General features: G+C 35.9%; 1 protein-coding gene across 3 annotated transcripts in view; it reads left to right on the top strand.

Annotated features, from left to right (window-relative positions):
* The window catches only part of LOC139138566 (E3 ubiquitin-protein ligase HECTD3-like), a 41,402-nt gene that overhangs the window by 1,460 nt on the left and 13,922 nt on the right, over window positions 1–26,020 (top strand). For all 3 annotated transcript variants that reach the window (XR_011553636.1, XM_070706995.1, XM_070706996.1), the window contains exons 2-9: window positions 5,918–6,087; window positions 8,230–8,458; window positions 12,469–12,584; window positions 14,553–14,666; window positions 15,108–15,190; window positions 16,169–16,271; window positions 24,654–24,716; window positions 25,532–25,690. Coding sequence is in view for 2 of the 3 variants with exons in the window: in XM_070706995.1 (XP_070563096.1) it covers window positions 5,918–6,087; window positions 8,230–8,458; window positions 12,469–12,584; window positions 14,553–14,666; window positions 15,108–15,190; window positions 16,169–16,271; window positions 24,654–24,716; window positions 25,532–25,690 (1,037 nt within the window). In the remaining variant the exon portion in view is untranslated. The remainder of the gene's footprint in view (window positions 1–5,917; window positions 6,088–8,229; window positions 8,459–12,468; window positions 12,585–14,552; window positions 14,667–15,107; window positions 15,191–16,168; window positions 16,272–24,653; window positions 24,717–25,531; window positions 25,691–26,020) is intronic.

Raw genomic sequence — 26,020 nt, forward strand, 5'->3', positions numbered from 1 at the left:
TTTACCGTATCACAAGTGGTGAGAATTAAAGAAAGTGTTAGGATTTATTTTTATATCATTTAAATGGTAGTGGGGAAAGAAAAGCATTCTTCAACTTTGATTCACTTTTCTATTGTTGTAGTAAAGACTAACAACATCAGAGTAAGCTCCACCAAATTTTTGAAGTGGCCCCGAAAAACACTTTCATCAAATCATTCTTGCATAATGTCAACTATATAAACATTATTATTCAGATGAACACATTTAAATTTAAAAACATTTGATAAAAGGCAGAATGTTCATTGTGCGCTATTGTTATCAAATGATTAGAAGACACATAGACTGAAATATCGATCACATTCCTGGTTTGACCTAGACCATATCAGGACTTCCTGTTTGCATCATTTGTGTTATTGAACTGTTTGCCAACCCAATTTATTATCTGTTGCCCTGTGACCCATCCAAAAGCATTTGCAATCCATTGTCTGATTTCACTAGTTATAAATGAAAATAACATCAACAAATTAGGAATTTTCAGAGAGATGCTAGAACTTGTGATAATTTTAAGTAAGCTAGTGTAGCGTATCACCTTTGGAAAATACCATAAGTGTGGGATGGAGAAAGGGATGCCAGAAACATATATCTCAGTGCTTTACTAGTGCCCACAGACACTGTCCTGGGGGACTTTTAGGTTTGGTCATGTCTGTGCCTCCGTCTGTCCGTTCATGTAGATATCTCAGAGGCGCCTGGAGCTATTTAATTCAAACTTGGTACAAGGATTACTCCTTATGTCATACATATCCACGTCATTTGTTTTGCGATCTGATCCAATATTGCCGTGAGACAGGCATTTTATTGAAAAAGCGGGGACTATGTCATTGACAATGGCTTTTTGAAAAAAGAGCAGTTTCTAGAGCGACTGCACTAAATTTCATGAAACTTTATAAAGATGTTTGTTACACAGAGCTTTGATAGCACACAATGAGATTTGTCAGTATTGCATAATTAATTGCTAATTTGCATATTTGATGAATTTTTGTAAATAATGTGATATGTCTACAAATTCTGCAGGGAATTTGATGAAACTTGGTAAATATCTTTAGCACATAGTTTCATGTAAGTTTACAAAGACACTTTGCAGTGTCATGCAAATTAAATTTTAATTTGCATATTTAATGAACTTTCCTCATTTGTAGGCTTAGTCCAGAAATACTGCATCAAATTTGATGAAACTTGGTACAGATGTTGATCTTTCACTACTGTGCGAAGACATTAAGCAGTATCATGTCAAATGATTGCTAATTTGCATATTTGATGAACTTTCATAATTACTATGATATGGCTAAAAATGTTGTATCAAATTTGATGAAACATGATACAGATATTAATCTTCCAGTAGTGTTATGGCAAGCAAAGATATGTAGAAGTATCATGTCAATGAATTCTGATTTGCATATTTAATGAATTTTTGTAATTAAGCTGATATGACGAGAAATGGTTCATCAAATTTCATAAAACTTGGTACAAATGTTGAGCTCACATTGATTTTGCTTTGAATAAAGACATTTTGCAGTGTCATGTCAATTAATATTTAATACACATGTAATGAACTTTCCTAATTAAGTGATATGTCCAGAAACAATTCATCCAATTCAACGAAACTTTGTACAGATGTTGATATCACAGTTGTAATACAATTCATTGACACTTGATGGTATTGTTTATGAAATGTGGTACACGTGATAATCAGTTAGTGTTATAATAGAACGCAAAAATGTTTGGCAACATCCTGATCTTTTGTAATCAGGGTAGCAACCCCACATTAGTGTACGTTTTCACCACCATGGAACTCATTTTTAATCACAGACACAATTAATTAATAGAACTCTATCCTCTCTAAGGACTCGTAACCAAAGTACCCATTAACAAGTGGGGACTGTGTCATCAACGATGACTTGTTTCTCAGATTTTTTTTCAAACTCTTTAATTCAATAATCATACTTTTTTTGCCTAGCTATGCAAGTTTCCACTGGTAATAGTAGTTTGTCACATCTATTGAAGATTATATTTGGGATTTTTGCTGAATAAGTTTGCAAAGGCCATTATGATGTACAGATTTTTGTACATTCATTAATTTTACAACTAACATTTTTAGCTACTATAGACTATAGTCTATAGAAGCTATTGGGATGGGTATCCGTCCGGCGTCCGTCGTCAGTCTGTATGTATGTATGTATGTATGTATGTATGTATGTATGTATGTCCGTTTGTGAGGCGTCCGTCCACTCAAATATCTTGAGAACCGCAGTACTTACTGATTTGATATTTGTTGTGTAGATGAAAAATACGATTTTGAGAAACTATTTTTTTTATTTTTTTTTGATATTGTTGAAAATAGGCAAATTAATGCCAAAAAAGGTGTTTTTGGTAAAAAATCTTCTTCTTCATAACCGCTGGTCAGACAGCTTTGTTATTTGGTATACAGGTCCCTAGGGGTAACCCAACTTAGACTTGTTCAAATTGTGATGAAATATGCAAATCTGTATTTTTAAGGAATTTTTTGGTCATTTTTGGTCAAAATTTGACTTACATTGTATGTAATTCTTGTACTGTATAAACCCTATCAATTCACCCAGAAAAAAATAATTAATATGATTTTAAATAATTGAATTAATTAGGAAATCATCAAGCCAAAATAATTTTAGTGTAGAATTATCAGAAAGTTCAACTTTTTTGACAGTTCATAGTGAAATGGTTACCATCTTGGAGGATTAAATATGTAAAGGCAACTTTCCTGAATCCCAACTTTGACATATTCTGAACCGTCATTTATTGTGCCCTGTATGTTATCTAAAAGAAATTGCTCAAAATAGTCAATAGAGATAGAGATAGAGATAGAGAAAGTTCTAATTTCCATTTATGGTTGACTTGGTAAGGATAAATAAAATTACTTTTTGAGGAAAAAAATAGAGTGGTCAATTAAAAGAGTGGTCAAAGTGATAGGGTTTTTATGGTAAAGCTGGGCTGTATAAAGATTCCTCATGTGCTATTTATAGCAATTATGCAATCTGTGTTAACAGTGCAATGATAGTGTAACATGATTCCTTATAATGCTTTTGATGACCTTGAACTTCTTAAGTTTCAAACCTTTGTCTCTTCAGTGTGCTTTCTCTGAGTATGTACAGTCTCAACTTATTAAACAGAACTCACAATGTTAATCAAAGATATCCACCTTCTTCATCAATACATGTGTCACAAAAGGTTATTCTCTACATAACTCAACAGAGCTCTGTCAACTGTTGAGTTGCTTGTTCTTTCAAAACCGCTGGTCAGACAGCTTTAATATTTAGTTTACTTGTCCGTAGGATGACCTTAGTGAGATAATTTCATACAGTAAGGAAATACTTAATTTTGTATCCATGTCTATAGTAGCTTCAGGGACTTTGGCCCTATGTTTTTACATTGTCTTATATGATCTTTGTTTTATTTAGAGTTTATTTTTGTTATTGCAGTTTTCACAGAGTTATAATCTGTTCACAGCAGTGATTTCTGTTAATAGTACATTTCAATAATTGAAAAGTGCAGATCACTATGACTACCACATCTTATATCATGTTCCTGTGAAAGAGAATGTTTATTGTGGACTGTTTCATGAAAATTGTAATCTTTAACCCTTTCACCACCATGGTTTGTCCCAAATCCATTGTTTTCTATGGTAAAGATGGACCTGTATACAGGGAACTGAGGTGAAAGGGTTAAGTTCCAGTGTTATGTTACTTGTATCAAAGAGATCTCCATTTTGACACTTACCGGTAAATTAGTTTTCTTTTTGTGGTTTATATTTGTTCCATTTCAGAATGGTTTTTGTGTAAGTGTTTTACTTTGGCAATTGATGTCTTCAGCTTTAGTTTCCAGTTTGTGACAGATATCTACAGGCACCAAGTCAACCATAAAGGCAAAGTCTAGGATTTGGGCCAACAGTTGTCCCGGATGTATCCATCATTTTCAAAGTCAGGGTACAAAACAGTGGGTAGATCTTATACTGCACCAACATAAATATTCCTGAAAAATTACCACTTCAGGTTTTTACCCAGAGCTAGACCCTTGTCTATAGGTCCATGCAAAGTCTAGTCGCCAATCAACCTGTGTAGTGTGCAGTGGCTATACTAGTTATTTTGACTTGACAAAGGCAAGAGTTTGTGAGGAGTGGATGTAAAACAACATCTAATGTTTACAATATCATCAGCAGCAGGCTATGTCGAACTTTTGACATTGTTGATCCATGTGTTCTGAAGAGTTCCATTAAAATTATTTCTCCTGTTGAGTTTTCTCATTCAACAGTTCTAGTTACCACTGGTGATATGCTTAGGCCATGCAAGCAAAGAATTGTCTGTAGTGTACATTACTTTCCCCCCTTATGCTGGATTTATTTTGTGAAATTCTAGATGCACATGCAGGGAAGCAAAGCTGTCTACAGTTTTGTTTTGTTCACATTACGCTGCTTGGTTTCTCTGTGCACGTGAAATACTTGATTAGAAATGTTGCCAGAGTGGGAATGTGAATCTGATTTTTTTTTGGACCTGCCTTTTTTTGTTTGTTTTTAAGTATTGGCATTTCTGTGTGTGTGTTTGTGTGTGATGACAGATCTTTCAAGCAAAAGTCATAATGTTGGTAGGAAATATTTTTGTCATGTGATGTAGTTGTTTCCACAAATTTACTGCATATTGTAGAAATCAAATGTTTCAAAAGTTTCTCACATACATTTGCTAACTGTTACTTTTCCAAATTCCTACAATTATTGTACATCATTCTTTGAAATGGTGCCTCATAAATATATGTATCAGTGGGAGCTCAACCATGTTGATACTAAAGCAAATGGTACAAAATACTTGATATTCTCTCAAGTGATTAAATTATTAGATTAGTAGATTTCTTTTTGTATCCAAATTATAAATTTTAGAATCCTGCCAAAATTTGATGAAGAATAAGTCTGATATAATGTGCCAATCATTTACTCCCTGTATTTTAATAATTATAAGCAATGTGAACGTAAAAATAACTCCAGATTCTATGAACTGTATGAAGACAAATTGCTTCCAGAAAGAATTTCCAATAAAGACTAATGCTGATTTGTATAATGCAGTACTTATGGCTATCTTACTGACAAAAGTCTCTCAATAAATGTAGGAAATGCTGAGTTTGCAAAAAACCCCAAGTCAATGACCTTGTTTAAAGAAATGGCATATAAATTCTTAAGCGTAGTATCATACTTTTAATAAATATAAAAGCGGACATTCTTTATAGTCTATCAAAGTGTTATTGTTCACGTTCTAAATTACCTCCATTGTGCCTCAAACATCAAATCACTTTTTTTTCCAATGAGAGTGCCAAACACCTATACCAAAGAAAATTAGAAATTTAATGTTTTCTTTTTTTCATTTTTTGTCACAAGCATAAGGGTTGTGTGTTTTTTACAATCTTCTGTCTTTCTTCACACTAGTTGTTTGTAACATTAGAAATTCCCCAGAGCAGTATGTGTGGAAATATAATATGATCTCAATAATGGTCACATTATGTTTTATAGCTTTTAGGAAATGTGAATTGATAAATTTTCTTGCTCACAAAGAATCAATGTTGTCATCAATTTATGATCATAAAGTTTTATAAAAATATTTCTATGATCAACAAAAAGTAGAAAAAAACTGCACTTTCTATCTGATGTTTCTCTGTATTTTGTTTTGAAAATTACCATTGTTGAGTGTGTTAGAGATTAGATGATAGCAGGTATTAAATATTCACATAGATAACGATCAATGAGGCTTTCAGCATATTTAATGTAAGTCTTTTACACAGAAAGTGAACAGAAATGTATGTAAACACGCAGCTGTCCGATGCATAGTGTTAATGGTGGTTTATTTTTGTTCTGGTATGCCAATAGAAATCCCTGGATCTGCACTTTAATGGGTGTAATGTTACGGAAGCATGGATATTACTCTTTGACATCAGAGCCAGCAATGAAGATGAAGCAACCCTGGTATCATGTGAGGAAGTACAACCAAACTTTGTGCGTCAAAGGATGTTTGGAGCGCAGCCAAAACTTATTACCAGGTAATGGTGCATTGTATTTTGTTGCTGTCAAGTCAAGTTTGAAATTAGACAGGGTGCAGGAAGATAGTATTGGAGTGTTGTATATTAGTGCAAGATATGGGGCATATTATAAGTGTTAATTTATGCAAATTAGAATAATGATCATTGTTTCAGAATTGAAATTTTACGCGAATAATTCTTTATCAATGTTGAATATTCACATGCCCAGAATCCTGCATTGTATAATGTTGTATGATCTGTTTTAGAGCATTTTGTAAGTTTTAAAGGAATTGATCAACAAAAACAATGTAAAATTCCAATGGAAAGCAAACATACTGTGACACAGTAAAAAAGTAAAACTCCTTTCTAAAATTAACGTCATAACTATCGATAAAGATGATCAGAACACCTTTGTTTCATATGCTGTGACTATTTTTCCCATGTTTCCTTGTTGTGATACTTGTAATTATCTCAGAAACTTTCCCCTTGATTTGTGTTACCTGCAGCCAAAAATTTACCAGATGTGAGTCCAAAACAACTACTTGCATGCTGCAGAGTTGATAGCATCGTAGCAAAATTGATAGTCAATGAAATTGACTAGAATGCTGTGTTTGATATGTGTACAATATAAAGTTACTTCACCATTTTGATCCAATCAGCTGAGAGGAGTCAGACTGAGAAAACAATATACCTTGTCTCTTGTTTTGGACATACATAAACCTGCTAACAAGTAGTGCAACTGCAAAACTGGGTTGCCAAACATTTTCATCCAAATTAATCAGGTTAACTCTGAATATTCTGATGTGTAAGCTTGCTGTTACACAGTGACTGCAAGGTAACTTGTGACCTGCCGTGGGGTAAAGTTATTGTGTATTTAACAAATTGCTTTATATGCAACATAGGCCCTTCAAAACTTAAGGCTTTATCTCATGTAAGTGGTGTTGTTCATGGTGTTTTGAGCCATGACTATGCTCTGTGGATAGGCAAAAGATGTAATAATTCAAATATTTCTTTTACTCTTATCTTTTTTGGAACTTTAGAGATCAAAAGATCAATGATATCTTTGACAGCTGTCAGTGTGTTCATGAATTGTATAGCTTTTCATAGGACCACTTGTAACCCCCTTTACTGACTGTGAGGTCAAAGGTGAAACAGAAAATGAGTGACTGTAATTGTGAAAGGAGAGAAGTTGATGCAAATATTGTTTGAACTGTATGACATGTAACAAAGTTGGTACATAGCTGATGAACATCAAAGACAGTTTTGCCATGGGTTTTTGTGGTTTTTATACCATGAAAATAATCCACAGTGTACCTTTTGCATAAGGTATGCTTGTATGAATTTTTCAGTGTGTTATTTTATTATTGGGTTGTCAACTTTTTGGACTTCTGGTGAGTTACTTTAGTTTATTTCTGTGATTTCTTCATAGCAGTGTGCATTTCAATTTGAAAACCAATGGACTATATATATATATTTTATAGTAGAAATCTTCACTAGAGGATAGGAAACAAGGATTTTCATATTTTTGTCATATTATTAGACTTTAAAAGTTTAAAAAAGACAGCAATTAATTCAGGGAGGGGAAGATAGTGATGTGCGAGCTACAAGAAATTGCCCTGAGAAATTAGACCTGGAGGACCTGCCTTCTGCAATGTGTTCCAACATAACTACAACAAGCTAGTATGTACAGAGAAGATTTTGAAGTACTTTTATTTCGAGAAAATTTCACATCTAGCAAGCATATCCCCTTTAAGGTAGTTTGCTTCTCGAAAATGGAAGACTTAAACTTTTGCTCAAACATTCCTCAAGCAAACTTTCAACCACTCTCTTCTTTCGAAATCAGGAATAAAGATCAGAGGTCACTGGGCAAATTTTGGTCCTGGAGAAGCAAATTGCCCAATATTTGCAGACATTTGAAATTCAAAATGGCTGCCATCCCTGTGTTATCCTTACAGGGGAAAATGAATTCTTGATTTTCACAAACTAAGCTGGTAAAAAGTTTAGTTATTCCATAAGCTTCAAAATGAGCCTCACAAGTGTGGGTAGGCAGAAAAGAATATTGTAAAAGTTTGAGAGCTGAAAGTCCATCCCCAAGGTGCATTCCATCTTTAAGGAATCTTGCAATGGCTACATGGTCACAACAATCTCAAAATTTTCTTTCAGCTGGGAAGGTGTTATTGAACAGAAGTATTCACTGCAGTTGAAGAGGAACTGCAGGATAGCCGACTGTGATGAGAATGCCATGCAAAAATTACAGACTCCCCCAACGAATTGGACAATTGAGTACGACGAGGAGTTGGCCAAGTTTTTATGTGAACATATCCAGCAGGGTGGTGAGAACCTTGGAAGTGTTAGTCAGTATGTAGAATCTGTGGACGTATCATCATCATGTGTAAGTATATGATACAGGTACATTTATATTCCCATACTGCATATGCACTATCAAGTCAACTAGATGCCCGATTTTACCACTGTGCAGCGGTGTTAACCCTTTGAGTACCAATGTCAATTTTTGCTGCCTGTATAAAATATACCCCTGAGAATTTTGATAAAAAACTTTAGTCAGTGACATTTGATGTCTGTTTGATCCAAAATTATACGGTAAAAAAAATTACAGAAAAATTCATAAAAATTTGTAAAATGTTGCGCTTAAATTTTGGTGGGAAAAACTTACAGCACTCATAGTGTTAAAGACAACACCTAGGATTCAAATTGCAAGGCAGTGGTTTTCATTACATGTCTTGAAACTGAGAGACTTAAATTTTCAAGTTGGCTCAAGGAAACTTGGAAACTTATTAAAATTCTCTTCATAATCAAGAATAAAAATCAGCTGTCATCAGCTTGATGCAAATTTGGGTACTATAGAAATTACCAAACAGATTTACGGACACTTTAAGTACAAAATTGGATGCTATCCGTGTGCAAACTCTATGGGAAAAATATTTTATTTTAAATTATGATAGCAAGAACATTATTTGCTCCAAGAGCTTCAAAGTGATCCCTGCATATGGTAGACCAGACAAGTATTATAAAAAAATTGAGTGTCCCAATATCTGTGAGGCACATTCTACTGTAACGGTACGGAAACATAAGGTGATAAAACCAAGGGATAATAGATGTGTAGGTGTCTAGTCATTAAGGTAGAACTCACCTCTGAGACAGACATTCAGACTCTCAAACTTTTACAATTCTCTTCTGATATACCACATGTGGGGGTTCATTTTAAAGCTCTTGGTAAGAGAAAACTTTTCAGCGGCTTAGTTTTTCAAAATTCGAAAATCTTTATTTTTCTCCATAGAGTTAACACAGGGATGGCGGCCATTTTGAATTTCTAATATCGGTAAATCTTGGGTAATTTGTTTCTCTAGTACCAAAATTTGCACGGTGACCCTCTATTTTTATTCTTGATTTTGAAAGAGAATGATTGAAAGATTCCTTGAGGAAAGTTACAGCAAAAGTTGAAGTCTTTCACTTTCGAGACGCATACTACCTTAACCGTATGATTTCATAGAAATGCAAATGAGACCATTAGTTCCAATTTCTAAAAAAAACCCCTCAGTACCTTTAGTTGGTGTACAAGATTAGACCTCTCTCTGTTTTTCCAGGTTGCGGCTTTTGTACCTATGATCAGGGCAAACTTCAGTTTGAAATAAAACATATGGTTGTCGTAATTTCATTGAAAATGTATAGAGTTTTGACCTCAGAAATCACAGAATTTTCTCAGTGTTCTCCCTAGGCCCTTCGAGCATCACGTCTCCGTGACGCTTGCCTTGATCGCCGTGACGCTTCAGATTTTTTCCGACACCCTTGATTGACAGCCCCACTTGACGGCTCAGTGTATTCATTGGCATGGGACATCTGCCAAAACTAGCCTTATCAACATCGTTTTTAGTCCTGAATAGACTTTTTCGTGTTGATTGACGAGTTTACATTAATCAATTGACACGTACAAAGGTGTTGAAAAACACCGGCCGAGCGGCACATCGGTGTGGCCGCGACTTTGATCATGTTGATCGAGCGTCGTGTCAATGGCCGTTTATCAAGTTACGTGGGGGGATAACAGTGACGTCGACGCCGTGAAAATGCTGGTGGTCAAAGCTATCGGTCAAAATTGCGACCCTCAAGAAAGGTTTATAAGGCGTCTATACCTGATGACGGTTAGTCTACATGAAATCTCCATGGCAGTATTACGAATGTGCATTTGTATTTTAATTATTTTTCTGTTCTTGTTGTTGAGACAAACGGTGAAAGTATCAGAGCAGGAGAACGGCAGAGTTCGTGGGCTGCACACGTTACGTGTGCGTCATATTAGGCTACGCTAACTTGACCTAGTTTCTCGATGTTGGGGTCACTGTAATTTTACAAGTTTTTTGGCTAACCGTACAATCGTTCTTTTGCATTCTTGTAATCTTTTTTTTATTTCGCGCAAAGTTTTTAAAAATATGAGTTTGGATTAACATTTTGGTCGCGAAATGATGTCTACAGTGCCATGTGACGTAAACAGGTCAGGCGATTTCCAAGATGGCGGTCGATGTGTGGGCTTTGAGCATTTCGCGCTGTTTTCAAGTGCAGGTCTCGTTTCAGGTTCGCTAAGGAGGCAAGTTACTAAAACGACAGGGGTTTCATAAATTTTGGTGACTATCATTCGTGTAAATACGTCTGAATTTTCTGTTATGGTAAACCGTAACAGTCCCTCTATTCATTGGGACCGTGACCGTAATCATGTGCTCAAAAACTCGCTGGGGTACACAGCCCTGATTGTGTGGCTTCGTTGCTCTGTATAATTTCGTAAACAAGTGACGCAATGTTTCATCGCAAACGTTTCTCCATGCAATGAGCGTACGAGTTGAATTTTTATAACTGAAGTTGGATTGCTGAAGAAACCAAGACGTGACCGTTCAGTTTTCATGTATGAATTTATTGCAGTTCATGGTGCTACCTGTAAACTTAATTGTTCATTCCCCTGATATGTATGTTCATGCAGCAGTGTGTGTAAGTAAATAAAACGCATGTTAAATGACTACAATTTCATGAATTTGCAGTGACTGTTTTATGTGTGTGTATGTATTCAAATATATGTTAATGTATGCAAATTAATTATGTAAATTTTATGCAAATTTCCGACATGCTTGCCCTTGATCCTAGGGAGAACACTGTTTCTCAAAGACAGTGTCTTATAAGTGCTAAAAAATTTCACTCTTGGTACCAGTGCAATAAAAGTTGAATGATTTAAAAGTTTCAAGAAATTTTAACAACATTTGGACCCAAGAGAAGCTTAAACACTTGCCAAATGGTGCCATCCAAAGTTTCATACACAATTATGGACTTGGAACATTGCCAGCATCGGCAACCACACAGATGTTCCATTCTTTAGTATTGCCTCAAGCCCTAGTGTTTCCGATTGGAGTGCCAGATACTGACAACATAGAAAATTGGGAATATGGAGGATTCAGTTGATTCAGGAAGACACTTTAATGATAGTCTCACTTTGATACAGTTTGCACTGTTTGAAGATCAATTGAAATGAAAAATTTGCTATTTCACTTATATGATTAGTCTTGGTTTATGTATTCAAAACCAGGACACATTGTCTGTCTGGTTTTATTGAACAACTAATTCAAAGGGGAAGCCAAACTTCAAAACCGTGCGTAGGCTTGTTGAGGTGATTGTCTCACTTCAGTGGAATGTCAAGTATCATAAAAGGGTACACTCTAAATCTTTAATGCTACAAATAGTAGCTTTTGATGTCATAGTTGGTGTCAGGAAAACTAAATAGTAAAGTGAAATAAACTGATCAAGTGTGCGTGTCAGTGCAACAGGAAGTAGGGTAACCCAGGTGGAGCAAGCTAAGGTATGTTTTGGCCAGAGACTGTTCCATGCATAGCGCCTAATCTGTGCTTTTAGTTTCCTGCAAAGTTTACAGACTATTAATGCCCAATAGGCAAACTGAGTCTAACTGTTGCTCTGCTTATTTGAGAATAATATCCACGTGACATTACGTTTTAAATAAAAGACAGAGTGCCTTCAAACACACAATTCATGGAATATTTTACTCATGAATTTGAAAAATAAAGCAAAAGCAAAGCAAAGAACAAAGTGATATGGCAACCCGAAATGAAGCATGTAGATCACATGCCCCGTTGGCATGACTATAAATTATGATTTCCATCAATACGTAATGCTCACAATTTCATTTTAGAGCCTTGAGGAAAAGGATCGTAGCTTTGTCATGTACTTTTAAAGCGATAGTTTTGTTATAGCAAAGCAAATTTCTTCTTGTAATGTACAGAAAAAATTATTTTCTTGAGTATCGCTCGAGTGAAAGCACACATTTCTGTTTTGAAATTATATACATATATATACATGTATATTTATTTATCATAAATCATGTGTCATGCATAGGATGAAGAAAATGCAGCCTGCTTGACAGATGGTGATGCAAACACCTACTGGGAGAGTGATGGTAGCCAGGGACAGCATTGGATTAGGATTCAGATGAAAAGAGGCACAGTTATCAAGTAAGGCCTGTACTACCGGTACTTATATGACACACCATTGCACTGCAAATTTTGATTTCACATTGAGATATTCCTTTACTCTTACCAATGTGGACTTTTAGTGCAAATAATTTCCATTACATCATGTACATATTTTAGCAGCATAAGGTAAACCATTTCTGTGAAATTTTCAATGAAATATATTTTTAAATCATGTTATTACGCTTATGAAATATGTGACTGTAAGTAAAAACGTGAAAGTGAATGATGCAATTTAACATCGTGCTTGCTTTTCTACCTCCAATTCAACATCCCTTGATTTAATTGTGTACCTGTAATATTACATAGTTTCTAATAGCAAAGTTCTCCTATAATAGAAAATTAAAAATACAAATGTCACTCATGAAATACATGTGGTAGGATAGATTACAGTATAATAGCACTGTGGAAAGTAATCACTGATAGGCCAAACAACCAACCTTTTAATAACTTCCACTATGCCCTCATGTTCAGAAATTAAATGACTCGTCAGGAAATTGGAGTTTCAGTTAATTAAGATGCTGACATGAGCTGATTATGTGCCTCAGTGATTTCATTGAGACTTACAGGAAATCAGATAAATGAAAATGAAGTAAGACAGTGGGCTGTAAGAGCCCAATTGACAAAATGCTGACTCAGAGTGTTTGGACTAGAGACAATTTCACATATTACAGTACATGTATTTGTGTAGTGCTGTCCCAAGGAAATGTCAGAAAATTTTTATTATTACTGAAAGAGTTTCAAAATCAGAGAAGTTAGAGGGTACACTGGACTGAGAGCTTATCATGGTTGTATCTGAACACTATCACCAAGTTACCTATTCAGAGGTCACCAAAAGGTCATAAGTAAAAAATGTCTGTTTCATAAATGAATATTTGAAAGAGTCTCGTATGGCTTTAACAGAGTGTTCAATTGCGGGTATTTCATATAATCATCATTCTGGTATCTTTTATCACAAAAATCTGACTTAAGCATGATTTATGTTAAGTGAAAATCTTAATATTTGGAGATAATCTTCAACATGAAGGTTAATCGAAGAATCGTCTTTCATTCAAAGAATGTGTGTGGATCTTATTATTTGACTCTTCTTTCCATAGACATTACTCTGACATGCATAAACTGATTTCAAGAGTTGGCTCAAGGACAAAATTCATATTTGAAATTTAATTCAACCGTACCAGGTACTGAACTGGCTTAAAAAGAATTGAATAGTTCACAATGCAGCAGTATAGACATGTCTATTTTTCATGCCTCTTTTGTTCTTCTTTTGTCTCCTCTTGTCAATTTAAAATTCTGCATAAACCTTTTCAAAATCCATATTCCAACTGCCCTTTTCAAAACAGCAGGGTCAAATGTTAGCCCAAGGATGAAAGGTCAATGAGATGTATTAAATTTGGTTATAAATTTAGATAGTTGTAATGGTGAATGTTCAAATGAAATATTAGTTCCTTTTTAACAAATCAAGTGTATATTTATTGTGAGTGCATTGTAACCTGCCCCATGGGTTAAGAATGTTTGATATCAATGGAAAAAATTCTGTGAACTCCTTCACATAAGTACCTTACAAATGGTGTTTCTTCTTACTAAAAAACTTTGATATACCTGTAACATAGCATATCAATCCTGATGGCATACGGCTCTTAGTTGTCAGTGGTAGAATATGTTGGCTGCGAATGATTGCATTTTGAAAAAGCAGCCAAGTTGACATGTATCAGATTTTCTTACATAATTAAGTGAAAAAAACCATTTTCAAATAGATAGCGCATCATTGTTGCAAAAATTAGGAATTCACAGAGGATGTGTCACCCTTCAAAGACAAAAATTCTCATTCGGAAAATAGCTGGTCAGAATTATTGAATCGCCCGTCAACTTAATAACAGGTTATCTAGCTAAGAGTGATTCATTGTTTACATGCTAAATGGTTGACAAGTGCCTAAATATTATTTTCAGAAAACTCTTTCTAACAGTGGATTCTGAAGATGACAACTATATGCCAAGTCGTATCGTGGTGATGGGAGGTGAAATGGACAATCTTAGAAAACTGAATGATACAAGACTTGATCTGTAAGTTCTATGTGAAAACACTATACATCATCTCATCAATGTACATACATATTTTTTATGTTACTACAATATAAATTCTTGCTGTAGGCCTTTTTTCCAGCCTACTTATTGTTAAAAGAATGATAGAAATTATAAATTTTTGGTTGACAGTCAGTATCTCCCATTGATTTCAGGTAAATTGAATTTGTGACAACGTAGATGTTATCTCCCATTTCTGCCAACATATGGGAAATTTCACAATCAGATTGCTAAATTCAGATTATGGAAAGTTTATTGAACCATTTTGATGCAATAAAATGGGTGATGCATAAAGGCAGTGCTCTGTTTTATGTCTCTGACTTCGTACTGTCATAGGTCATTATTCTCATATGAGTCCATATCAAATTCCATGCTTGGGGATTTATATAACTCACTTTCACTTGCTTTCCATCATTGCTGCAGCTCCTTCTCTGGAGATATCTGTGTTCTAGAAGACATGACGGAACATTATCAGGTCATTGAGATCAGGATAAAAGAATGCAAAGGTAATAGCATATCTCCAACCTCACAGAGTTCACTTTTCAAACTTTGAATACTGTCAGGCTTGTTTTTCAATTCTAGTGCTAGATTTGATATTACCTCAGTAGTCGCAACATGCTGATTTGTCTTTGACCAATGAATGAAATTCAGACATTTTTACAGTTTTTTTTCTTTGAAAACTGAAGAAATAAAGATATTCATTGATAGATAGATAGATAGATCGATAGATAGATGGATGGATGGATGGGTGGATGAATGGATGGATAGATTGAGAGAGAGAGAGAGAGAGAGAGAGAGAGAGAGAGAGAGAGAGAGAGAGAGATGGATGGAATGGATGGATGTGGTTTTAGCTTCTGTCTCTTTTTTGTGCAATTTTCATATAATGAAAAATTACAACTACTTATACATCTGCACCTGCATATCAGTATACAGTACCATGTATTGTCCATGTTCTGAGGTGTACGTAAAGTGATCAATCCTTCATCAGTTCATACTGTACATGTACATCAAAGGCATTATTCTTTCATTTTATAGGCTTGACTTGGGTTTCCTATCAAGTTTGCATGACAAATTTAGAGAATTGGTGTTTATTGTGATTTCAAATATCATTATCTTGTAATACTGTGTATCTTCATCATGGAAGCATTAACATTGAAGTACAGAAAAGTTCTCTTTTTCCACTGTGAATCAGCAAAACAGACATGTTTCGAACAAATCACTTGCTGACAGAAAGATCCAAATGCAGGCATTTAAACAGCTGGAGGTGTGAGCAAACTCGAGGCGTGAAAACGTTTCATTGTCACAGAAAATGTGTTAAGTGTGGACATGTACAGTAACTGATAAAGGACAAGTGATTTGTTCGAAACATGTCTGTTTGCTAATTCACAGTTGAAGAAGAGAACTTTTCTGTACTTCGATCATAATCTTGACTCTAAATGCTTCACACAAAACATTAATTGATATTCTGTATGATACTTTTTCAGATGATGGTGTAGATACTAGGATACATGGAATTAAAATAAAATCTTCAAAAGAAAAAGATTTAGGATTGAACAGAGACCTTTTTGCTGCTGATAGTTTAGTTAGGTAGGTATCAACCCATGTACTGTGAGATCTAAGATTGAACAGAGACCTTTTTGCTGCTGATAGTTTAGTAAGGTAGGTATCAAGCCATGTACTGTGAGATCTAAGATTGAACAGAGACCTTTTTGCTGCTGATAGTTTAGTTAGGTAGGTATCAACCCATGTACTGTGAGATCTATGATTGAACAGAGACCTTTTTGCTGCTGATAGTTTAGTTAGGTAGGTATCAAGCCATGTACTGTGAGATCTAAGATTGAACAGAGACCTTTTTGCTGCTGATAGTTTAGTTAGGTAGGTATCAACCCATGTACTGTGAGATCTAAGATTGAACAGAGACCTTTTTGCTGCTGATAGTTTAGTTAGGTAGGTATCAAGCCATGTACTGTGAGATCTAAGATTGAACAGAGACCTTTTTGCTGCTGATAGTTTAGTTAGGTAGGTATCAACCCATGTACTGTGAGATCTAAGATTGAACAGAGACCTTTTTGCTGCTGATAGTTTAGTTAGGGAGGTATTAACCCATGTACTGTGAGATCTAAGATTGAACAGAGACCTTTTTGCTGCTGATAGTTTAGTTAGGTAGGTATTAACCCATGTACTGTGAGATCTAAGATTGAACAGAGACCTTTTTGCTGCTGATAGTTTAGTTAGGGAGGTATCAAGCCATGTACTGTGAGATCTAAGATTGAACAGAGACCTTTTTGCTGCTGATAGTTTAGTTAGGTAGGTATCAAGCCATGTACTGTGAGATCTAAGATTGAACAGAGACCTTTTTGCTGCTGATAGTTTAGTTAGGTAGGTATTAACCCATGTACTGTGAGATCTAAGATTGAACAGAGACCTTTTTGCTGCTGATAGTTTAGTTAGGTAGGTATCAACCCATGTACTGTGAGATCTAAGATTGAACAGAGACCTTTTTGCTGCTGATAGTTTAGTTAGGTAGGTATCAACCCATGTACTGTGAGATCTAAGATTGAACAGAGACCTTTTTGCTGCTGATAGTTTAGTTAGGTAGGTATCAACCCATGTACTGTGAGATCTAAGATTGAACAGAGACCTTTTTGCTGCTGATAGTTTAGTTAGGTAGGTATCAACCCATGTACTGTGAGATCTAAGATTGAACAGAGACCTTTTTGCTGCTGATAGTTTAGTTAGGGAGGTATCAACCCATGTACTGTGAGATCTAAGATTGAACAGAGACATTTTTGCTGCTGATAGTTTAGTTAGGTAGGTATCAACCCATGTACTGTGAGATCTAAGATTGAACAGAGACCTTTTTGCTGCTGATAGTTTAGTTAGGTAGGTATCAACCCATGTACTGTGAGATCTAAGATTGAACAGAGACATTTTTGCTGCTGATAGTTTAGTTAGGGAGGTATCAACCCATGTACTGTGAGATCTAAGATTGAACAGAGACCTTTTTGCTGCTGATAGTTTAGTTAGGTAGGTATCAACCCATGTACTGTGAGATCTATGATTGAACAGAGACCTTTTTGCTGCTGATAGTTTAGTTAGGTAGGTATCAACCCATGTACTGTGAGATCTAAGATTGAACAGAGACCTTTTTGCTGCTGATAGTTTAGTTAGGTAGGTATCAACCCATGTACTGTGAGATCTAAGATTGAACAGAGACCTTTTTGCTGCTGATAGTTTAGTTAGGTAGGTATCAAGCCATGTACTGTGAGATCTAAGATTGAACAGAGACCTTTTTGCTGCTGATAGTTTAGTTAGGTAGGTATCAAGCCATGTACTGTGAGATCTAAGATTGAACAGAGACCTTTTTGCTGCTGATGATTTAGTTAGGGAGGTATTAACCCATGTACTGTGAGATCTAAGATTGAACAGAGACCTTTTTGCTGCTGATAGTTTAGTTAGGTAGGTATCAACCATGTACTGTGAGATCTAAGATTGAACAGAGACCTTTTTGCTGCTGATAGTTTAGTTAGGGAGGTATCAAGCCATGTACTGTGAGATCTAAGATTGAACAGAGACCTTTTTGCTGCTGATGATTTAGTTAGGTAGGTATCAACCCATGTACTGTGAGATCTAAGATTGAACAGAGACCTTTTTGCTGCTGATAGTTTAGTTAGGGAGGTATCAAGCCATGTACTGTGAGATCTAAGATTGAACAGAGACCTTTTTGCTGCTGATAGTTTAGTTAGGTAGGTATCAACCCATGTACTGTGAGATCTAAGATTGAACAGAGACCTTTTTGCTGCTGATAGTTTAGTTAGGTAGGTGTCAAGCCATGTACTGTGAGATCTAGGATTGAACAGAGACCTTTTTGCTGCTGATAGTTAGTTAGGTAGGTATCAAGCCATGTACTGTGAGATCTAAGATTGAACAGAGACCTTTTTGCTGCTGATAGTTTAGTTAGGTAGGTATCAAGCCATGTACTGTGAGATCTAAGATTGAACAGAGACCTTTTTGCTGCTGATAGTTTAGTTAGGTAGGTATCAACCCATGTACTGTGAGATCTAAGATTGAACAGAGACTTTTTGCTGCTGATAGTTTAGTTAGGTAGGTGTCAAGCCATGTACTGTGAGATCTAGGATTGAACAGAGACCTTTTTGCTGCTGATAGTTAGTTAGGTAGGTATCAAGCCATGTACTGTGAGATCTAAGATTGAACAGAGACCTTTTGCTGCTGATAGTTTAGTTAGGTAGGTATCAACCCATGTACTGTGAGATCTAAGATTGAACAGAGACCTTTTTGCTGCTGATAGTTTAGTTAGGTAGGTATCAAGCCATGTACTGTGAGATCTAAGATTGAACAGAGACCTTTTTGCTGCTGATAGTTTTAGTTAGGTAGGTAGGTATTAACCCATGTACTGTGAGATCTAAGATTGAACAGAGACCTTTTTGCTGCTGATAGTTTAGTTAGGTAGGTATCAACCCATGTACTGTGAGATCTAAGATTGAACAGAGACCTTTTTGCTGCTGATAGTTTAGTTAGGGAGGTATCAAGCCATGTACTGTGAGATCTAAGATTGAACAGAGACATTTTTGCTGCTGATAGTTTAGTTAGGTAGGTATCAACCCATGTACTGTGAGATCTAAGATTGAACAGAGACCTTTTTGCTGCTGATAGTTTAGTTAGGTAGGTATCAACCCATGTACTGTGAGATCTAAGATTGAACAGAGACATTTTTGCTGCTGATAGTTTAGTTAGGGAGGTATCAACCCATGTACTGTGAGATCTATGATTGAACAGAGACCTTTTTGCTGCTGATAGTTTAGTTAGGTAGGTATCAACCCATGTACTGTGAGATCTATGATTGAACAGAGACCTTTTTGCTGCTGATAGTTTAGTTAGGTAGGTATCAACCCATGTACTGTGAGATCTAAGATTGAACAGAGACCTTTTTGCTGCTGATAGTTTAGTTAGGTAGGTATCAACCCATGTACTGTGAGATCTAAGATTGAACAGAGACCTTTTTGCTGCTGATAGTTTAGTTAGGTAGGTATCAACCCATGTACTGTGAGATCTAAGATTGAACAGAGACCTTTTTGCTGCTGATAGTTTAGTTAGGTAGGTATCAAGCCATGTACTGTGAGATCTAAGATTGAACAGAGACCTTTTTGCTGCTGATGATTTAGTTAGGGAGGTATTAACCCATGTACTGTGAGATCTAAGATTGAACAGAGACCTTTTTGCTGCTGATAGTTTAGTTAGGTAGGTATCAAGCCATGTACTGTGAGATCTAAGATATGAACAGAGACCTTTTTGCTGCTGATAGTTTAGTTAGGGAGGTATCAAGCCATGTACTGTGAGATCTAAGATTGAACAGAGACCTTTTTGCTGCTGATGATTTAGTTAGGTAGGTATCAACCCATGTACTGTGAGATCTAAGATTGAACAGAGACCTTTTTGCTGCTGATAGTTTAGTTAGGGAGGTATCAAGCCATGTACTGTGAGATCTAAGATTGAACAGAGACCTTTTTGCTGCTGATAGTTTAGTTAGGTAGGTATCAACCCATGTACTGTGAGATCTAAGATTGAACAGAGACCTTTTTGCTGCTGATAGTTTAGTTAGGTAGGTTCAAGCCATGTACTGTGAGATCTAGGATTGAACAGAGACCTTTTTGCTGCTGATAGTTAGTTAGGTAGGTATCAAGCCATGTACTGTGAGATCTAAGATTGAACAGAGACCTTTTTGCTGCTGATAGTTTAGTTAGGTAGGTATCAAGCCATGTACTGTGAGATCTAAGATTGAACAGAGACCTTTTTGCTGCTGATAGTTTAGTTAGGTAGGTATCAACCCATGTACTGTGAGATCTAAGATTGAACAGAGACCTTTTTGCTGCTGATAGTTTAGTTAGGTAGGTGTCAAGCCATGTACTGTGAGATCTAGGATTGAACAGAGACCTTTTTGCTGCTGATAGTTAGTTAGGTAGGTATCAAGCCATGTACTGTGAGATCTAAGATTGAACAGAGACCTTTTTGCTGCTGATAGTTTAGTTAGGTAGGTATCAACCCATGTACTGTGAGATCTAAGATTGAACAGAGACCTTTTGCTGCTGATAGTTTAGTTAGGTAGGTATCAAGCCATGTACTGTGAGATCTAAGATTGAACAGAGACCTTTTTGCTGCTGATAGTTTAGTTAGGTAGGTAGGTATTAACCCATGTACTGTGAGATCTAAGATTGAACAGAGACCTTTTGCTGCTGATAGTTTAGTTAGGTAGGTATCAACCCATGTACTGTGAGATCGTAGATTGAACAGAGACCTTTTGCTGCTGATAGTTTAGTTAGGTAGGTATTAACCCATGTACTGTGAGATCTATGATTGAACAGAGACCTTTTTGCTGCTGATAGTTTAGTTAGGTAGGTATCAAGCCATGTACTGTGAGATCTAAGATTGAACAGAGACCTTTTTGCTGCTGATAGTTTAGTTAGGTAGGTATCAAGCCATGTACTGTGAGATCTATGATTGAACAGAGACCTTTTTGCTGCTGATAGTTTAGTTAGGTAGGTATCAAGCCATGTACTGTGAGATCTATGATTGAACAGAGACCTTTTTGCTGCTGATAGTTTAGTTAGGTAGGTATCAAGCCATGTACTGTGAGATCTATGATTGAACAGAGACCTTTTTGCTGCTGATAGTTTAGTTAGGTAGGTATCAAGCCATGTACTGTGAGATCTAAGATTGAACAGAGACCTTTTTGCTGCTGATAGTTTAGTTAGGTAGGTATCAAGCCATGTACTGTGAGATCTAAGATTGAACAGAGACCTTTTTGCTGCTGATAGTTTAGTTAGGTAGGTATCAAGCCATGTACTGTGAGATCTAAGATTGAACAGAGACCTTTTTACTGCTGATAGTTTAGTAAGGTAGGTATCAAGCCATGTACTGTGAGATCTAAGATTGAACAGAGACCTTTTTGCTGCTGATAGTTTAGTTAGGTAGGTATCAAGCCATGTACTGTGAGATCTAAGATTGAACAGAGACTTTTTGCTGCTGATAGTTTAGTTAGGTAGGTATCAAGCCATGTACTGTGAGATCTAAGATTGAACAGAGACCTTTTTGCTGCTGATAGTTTAGTTAGGTAGGTATCAAGCCATGTACTGTGAGATCTAAGATTGAACAGAGACCTTTTTGCTGCTGATAGTTTAGTTAGGTAGGTATCAAGCCATGTACTGTGAGATCTAAGATTGAACAGAGACCTTTTTGCTGCTGATAGTTTAGTTAGGTAGGTATCAAGCCATGTACTGTGAGATCTAAGATTGAACAGAGACCTTTTTGCTGCTGATAGTTTAGTTAGGTAGGTATCAACCATGTACTGTGAGATCTAAGATTGAACAGAGACCTTTTTGCTGCTGATAGTTTAGTTAGGTAGGTATCAAGCCATGTACTGTGAGATCTAAGATTGAACAGAGACCTTTTTGCTGCTGATAGTTTAGTTAGGTAGGTATCAAGCCATGTACTGTGAGATCTAGGATTGAACAGAGACCTTTTTGCTGCTGATAGTTTAGTTAGGTAGGTATCAAGCCATGTACTGTGAGATCTAAGATTGAACAGAGACCTTTTTGCTGCTGATAGTTTAGTTAGGTAGGTATCAAGCCATGTACTGTGAGATCTATGATTGAACAGAGACCTTTTTGCTGCTGATAGTTTAGTTAGGTAGGTATCAAGCCATGTACTGTGAGATCTAAGATTGAACAGAGACCTTTTTGCTGCTGATAGTTTAGTTAGGTAGGTATCAAGCCATGTACTTTGAGATCTAAGATTGAACAGAGACCTTTTTGTTGCTGATAGTTTAGTTAGGTAGGTATCAAGCCATGTACTGTGAGATCTAAGATTGAACAGAGACCTTTGCTGCTGATAGTTTAGTTAGGTAGGTATCAAGCCATGTACTGTGAGATCTAAGATTGAACAGAGACCTTTTTGCTGCTGATAGTTTAGTTAGGTAGGTATCAAGCCATGTACTGTGAGATCTAAGATTGAACAGAGACCTTTTTGCTGCTGATAGTTTAGTTAGGTAGGTATCAACCCATGTACTGTGAGATCTAAGATTGAACAGAGACCTTTTTGCTGCTGATAGTTTAGTTAGGTAGGTATCAAGCCATGTACTGTGAGATCTAAGATTGAACAGAGACCTTTTTGCTGCTGATAGTTTAGTTAGGTAGGTAGGTATCAAGCCATGTACTGTGAGATCTAAGATTGAACAGAGACCTTTTTGTTGCAGATAGTTTAGTTAGGTAGGTATCAACCCATGTACTGTGAGATCTATGATTGAACAGAGACCTTTTTGCTGCTGATAGTTTAGTTAGGTAGGTATCAAGCCATGTACTGTGAGATCTAAGATTGAACAGAGACCTTTTTGCTGCTGATAGTTTAGTTAGGTAGGTATCAAGCCATGTACTGTGAGATCTAAGATTGAACAGAGACCTTTTTGCTGCTGATAGTTTAGTTAGGTAGGTATCAACCCATGTAGTGTGAGATCTAAGATTGAACAGAGACCTTTTTGCTGCTGATAGTTTAGTTAGGTAGGTATCAAGCCATGTACTGTGAGATCTAAGATTGAACAGAGACCTTTTTGCTGCTGATAGTTTAGTTAGGTAGGTATCAAGCCATGTACTGTGAGATCTATGATTGAACAGAGACCTTTTTGCTGCTGATAGTTTAGTTAGGTAGGTATCAAGCCATGTACTGTGAGATCTAAGATTGAACAGAGACCTTTTTGCTGCTGATAGTTTAGTTAGGGTAGGTAGGTATCAAGCCATGTACTGTGAGATCTAAGATTGAACAGAGACCTTTTTGTTGCAGATAGTTTAGTTAGGTAGGTATCAAGCCATGTACTGTGAGATCTATGATTGAACAGAGACCTTTTTGCTGCTGATAGTTTAGTTAGGTAGGTATCAACCCATGTACTGTGAGATCTAAGATTGAACAGAGACCTTTTTGCTGCTGATAGTTTAGTTAGGTAGGTATCAACCCATGTACTGTGAGATCTAAGATTGAACAGAGACCTTTTTGCTGCTGATAGTTTAGTTAGGTAGGTATCAACCTCACACCATCACATAACTTATTATGATATTAAAATGATTACATGTTCAATCTATGTGCACAGTATTACTCTTACAAAGGGACATTATGATAAGTCAAAAATCTTTCATGTCATGCATAAATATAATGTTTTACACCTCCAGTTAAATCTTCAGGCTGATATTGTAGTCCACGTGTCCATGACAAAGGCACTGCCAGTAGTGCAAATTCAAGTTCAAAGTATTTATGTTGAGGATTTTTTAACATTTCAAGAATGGATGCTGATGTGCAAATGAAGATTAGGAAAAATAAAAAATCTTAAAGAATGCTAGTAAATATGTTGAAGTATTTCAAATTTATATTACAAATTTAAAGAGTATTGAACTACTTTTCAAGTAGCTATAACTCTAAGGTGGCTCCTGTAACCTCCATAGGGAGGATACACTACTGCCAGGAAAATATGGCTTGTGAACTATCAGTCTGCGCCTAAACCATTCATTAAACATGATTTGACCAAGTTTTGTGGTGCAAAGATGGGACAGAGAACTGTAAGGACAGTCTATATTAGGCACTGCAAATTACATAAATCAAAAGATTACAACAACTGATATCATCATAAAATTTCAAATAGCAAATTTATGATCATTGTAATTTATTTGGTGACTGTCCATTTGCGCAACAATTTTCTGTTTGATTTCAAAGGCCTTCGTTATGTTATGTATCTCTTTAAATGTCATAGACTTGCAACATATTTCTCATTTTACTGTGTGGTGATAATCTATGTGGTGATAATCTATGTGGTACTTTTCAAGTAAACTGTAAACTGCCAGATACTTGGCCCTGTAAAGCTGTGTGATTATATTGCTTACCGTAGTATTTTCTGTATTGTTTCATTTACAGATATCCAAAATTAGAATTAATTGACATTGATGTTTTATACAGGAGAGCATTAGCACTTCAAAGGTAAGCACAAGTTATTGAGTAGTTTCTTTTAGTTGAGTGTGGTATGTTACATTCACAAAATAAATTATAGCCAAAGATACAATTGAGTTACCAGTGGGTTGAAGTGGAAATAAAGATTATTAATATTCAGTATTATCATTTAAATTGGAAGATTTGAATGACAAGTTTGAAAGGGAATCCATTTCTCGTTATTTTGTTTTGAAAACAATGTCAGATAAGATCCACTGAGTTAATGTTCACCTATGACAATGAAAATAAGGATGTGTTATTGATGTAATATTGTAAATGGTTTCTACTAATATCTACTTATTCATATAATATTGCTTTCTGGGAGACACAAAGTCGTCTAAATCAGCCTCCATATTCAACAGTGAAATTATTTATTGGTAGATCACCAGTTGAATCTCTTTGGTGAATCATTTTGCTACACATAGGATGAGTTGTAATATTGCGATTTACGGTTAATAGAACTTTTACGAGGATATGCTGTATTGCATTAACTCTCTTTGTGTCAACATATACATCAAGGAAAGATAGGCTGTAGTGATTTTAAAAATGATATTTATCATGATGTTCTGAACTTGTTTGTTGAGTGCTCAACCATTACACTCTCCATGCAGCACATTTTGTGAATCTGTTCAGTAATCAAAATTGTGAATTCTACCTTGTGAAAGATCCCAATTGAAAATGCAAATAATCCAGCATCCATCACCTCAGATGGAAAAAAATTGTCAAAGTAAATCAGAAAGTAATCACCGGCCTCGTACAAGAATAATGATTAAATCTGACCTTGTTTTACTGTGTTTTATTGACAGATTTATAAAATTAGTTGATAGTGTCATTGAATACATTGTACCAGCCTGGGAGTTCTCAATAGGATCATTCAGTACATTAGAAGTAGTCAGACAACTTTTGCCATTGTCAAAGAAGAGGGTGCCACTCATTGAAACTTTCCTCAGGGAATCTGAAACCAGGTAGGTGATCAGATAGACCCCTTCCATCCATTACAGCTCCTCGGTGAACATTGTAGAGGTCCAGTTCATCTTTTAAAAATATGTTTTTGCAAAAATTTGGTGAAAAGGTTAATAGTGATTGAAGATGTGTCTTAGCTATTGTCCTCTTTAGTTTCTAATTTATCCACATGTGGCTTTCCATGGGTAACTACGTCAAAGTCTGATTATGAAAAGGTAAATAATAGGGTACATAGGAAAAGTTGCCCCTGTGGAACAAAGAAGTAAAACAAGTTTACTCTTTGGGCAAACAACCCAAGATGTATTCTTTAGTGAATGACTTTTAACAACTAC

The sequence above is a fragment of the Ptychodera flava genome, chromosome 8, assembly GCF_041260155.1.
Source record: "Ptychodera flava strain L36383 chromosome 8, AS_Pfla_20210202, whole genome shotgun sequence".
NCBI classification, from domain to species: Eukaryota; Metazoa; Hemichordata; class Enteropneusta; family Ptychoderidae; genus Ptychodera; species Ptychodera flava.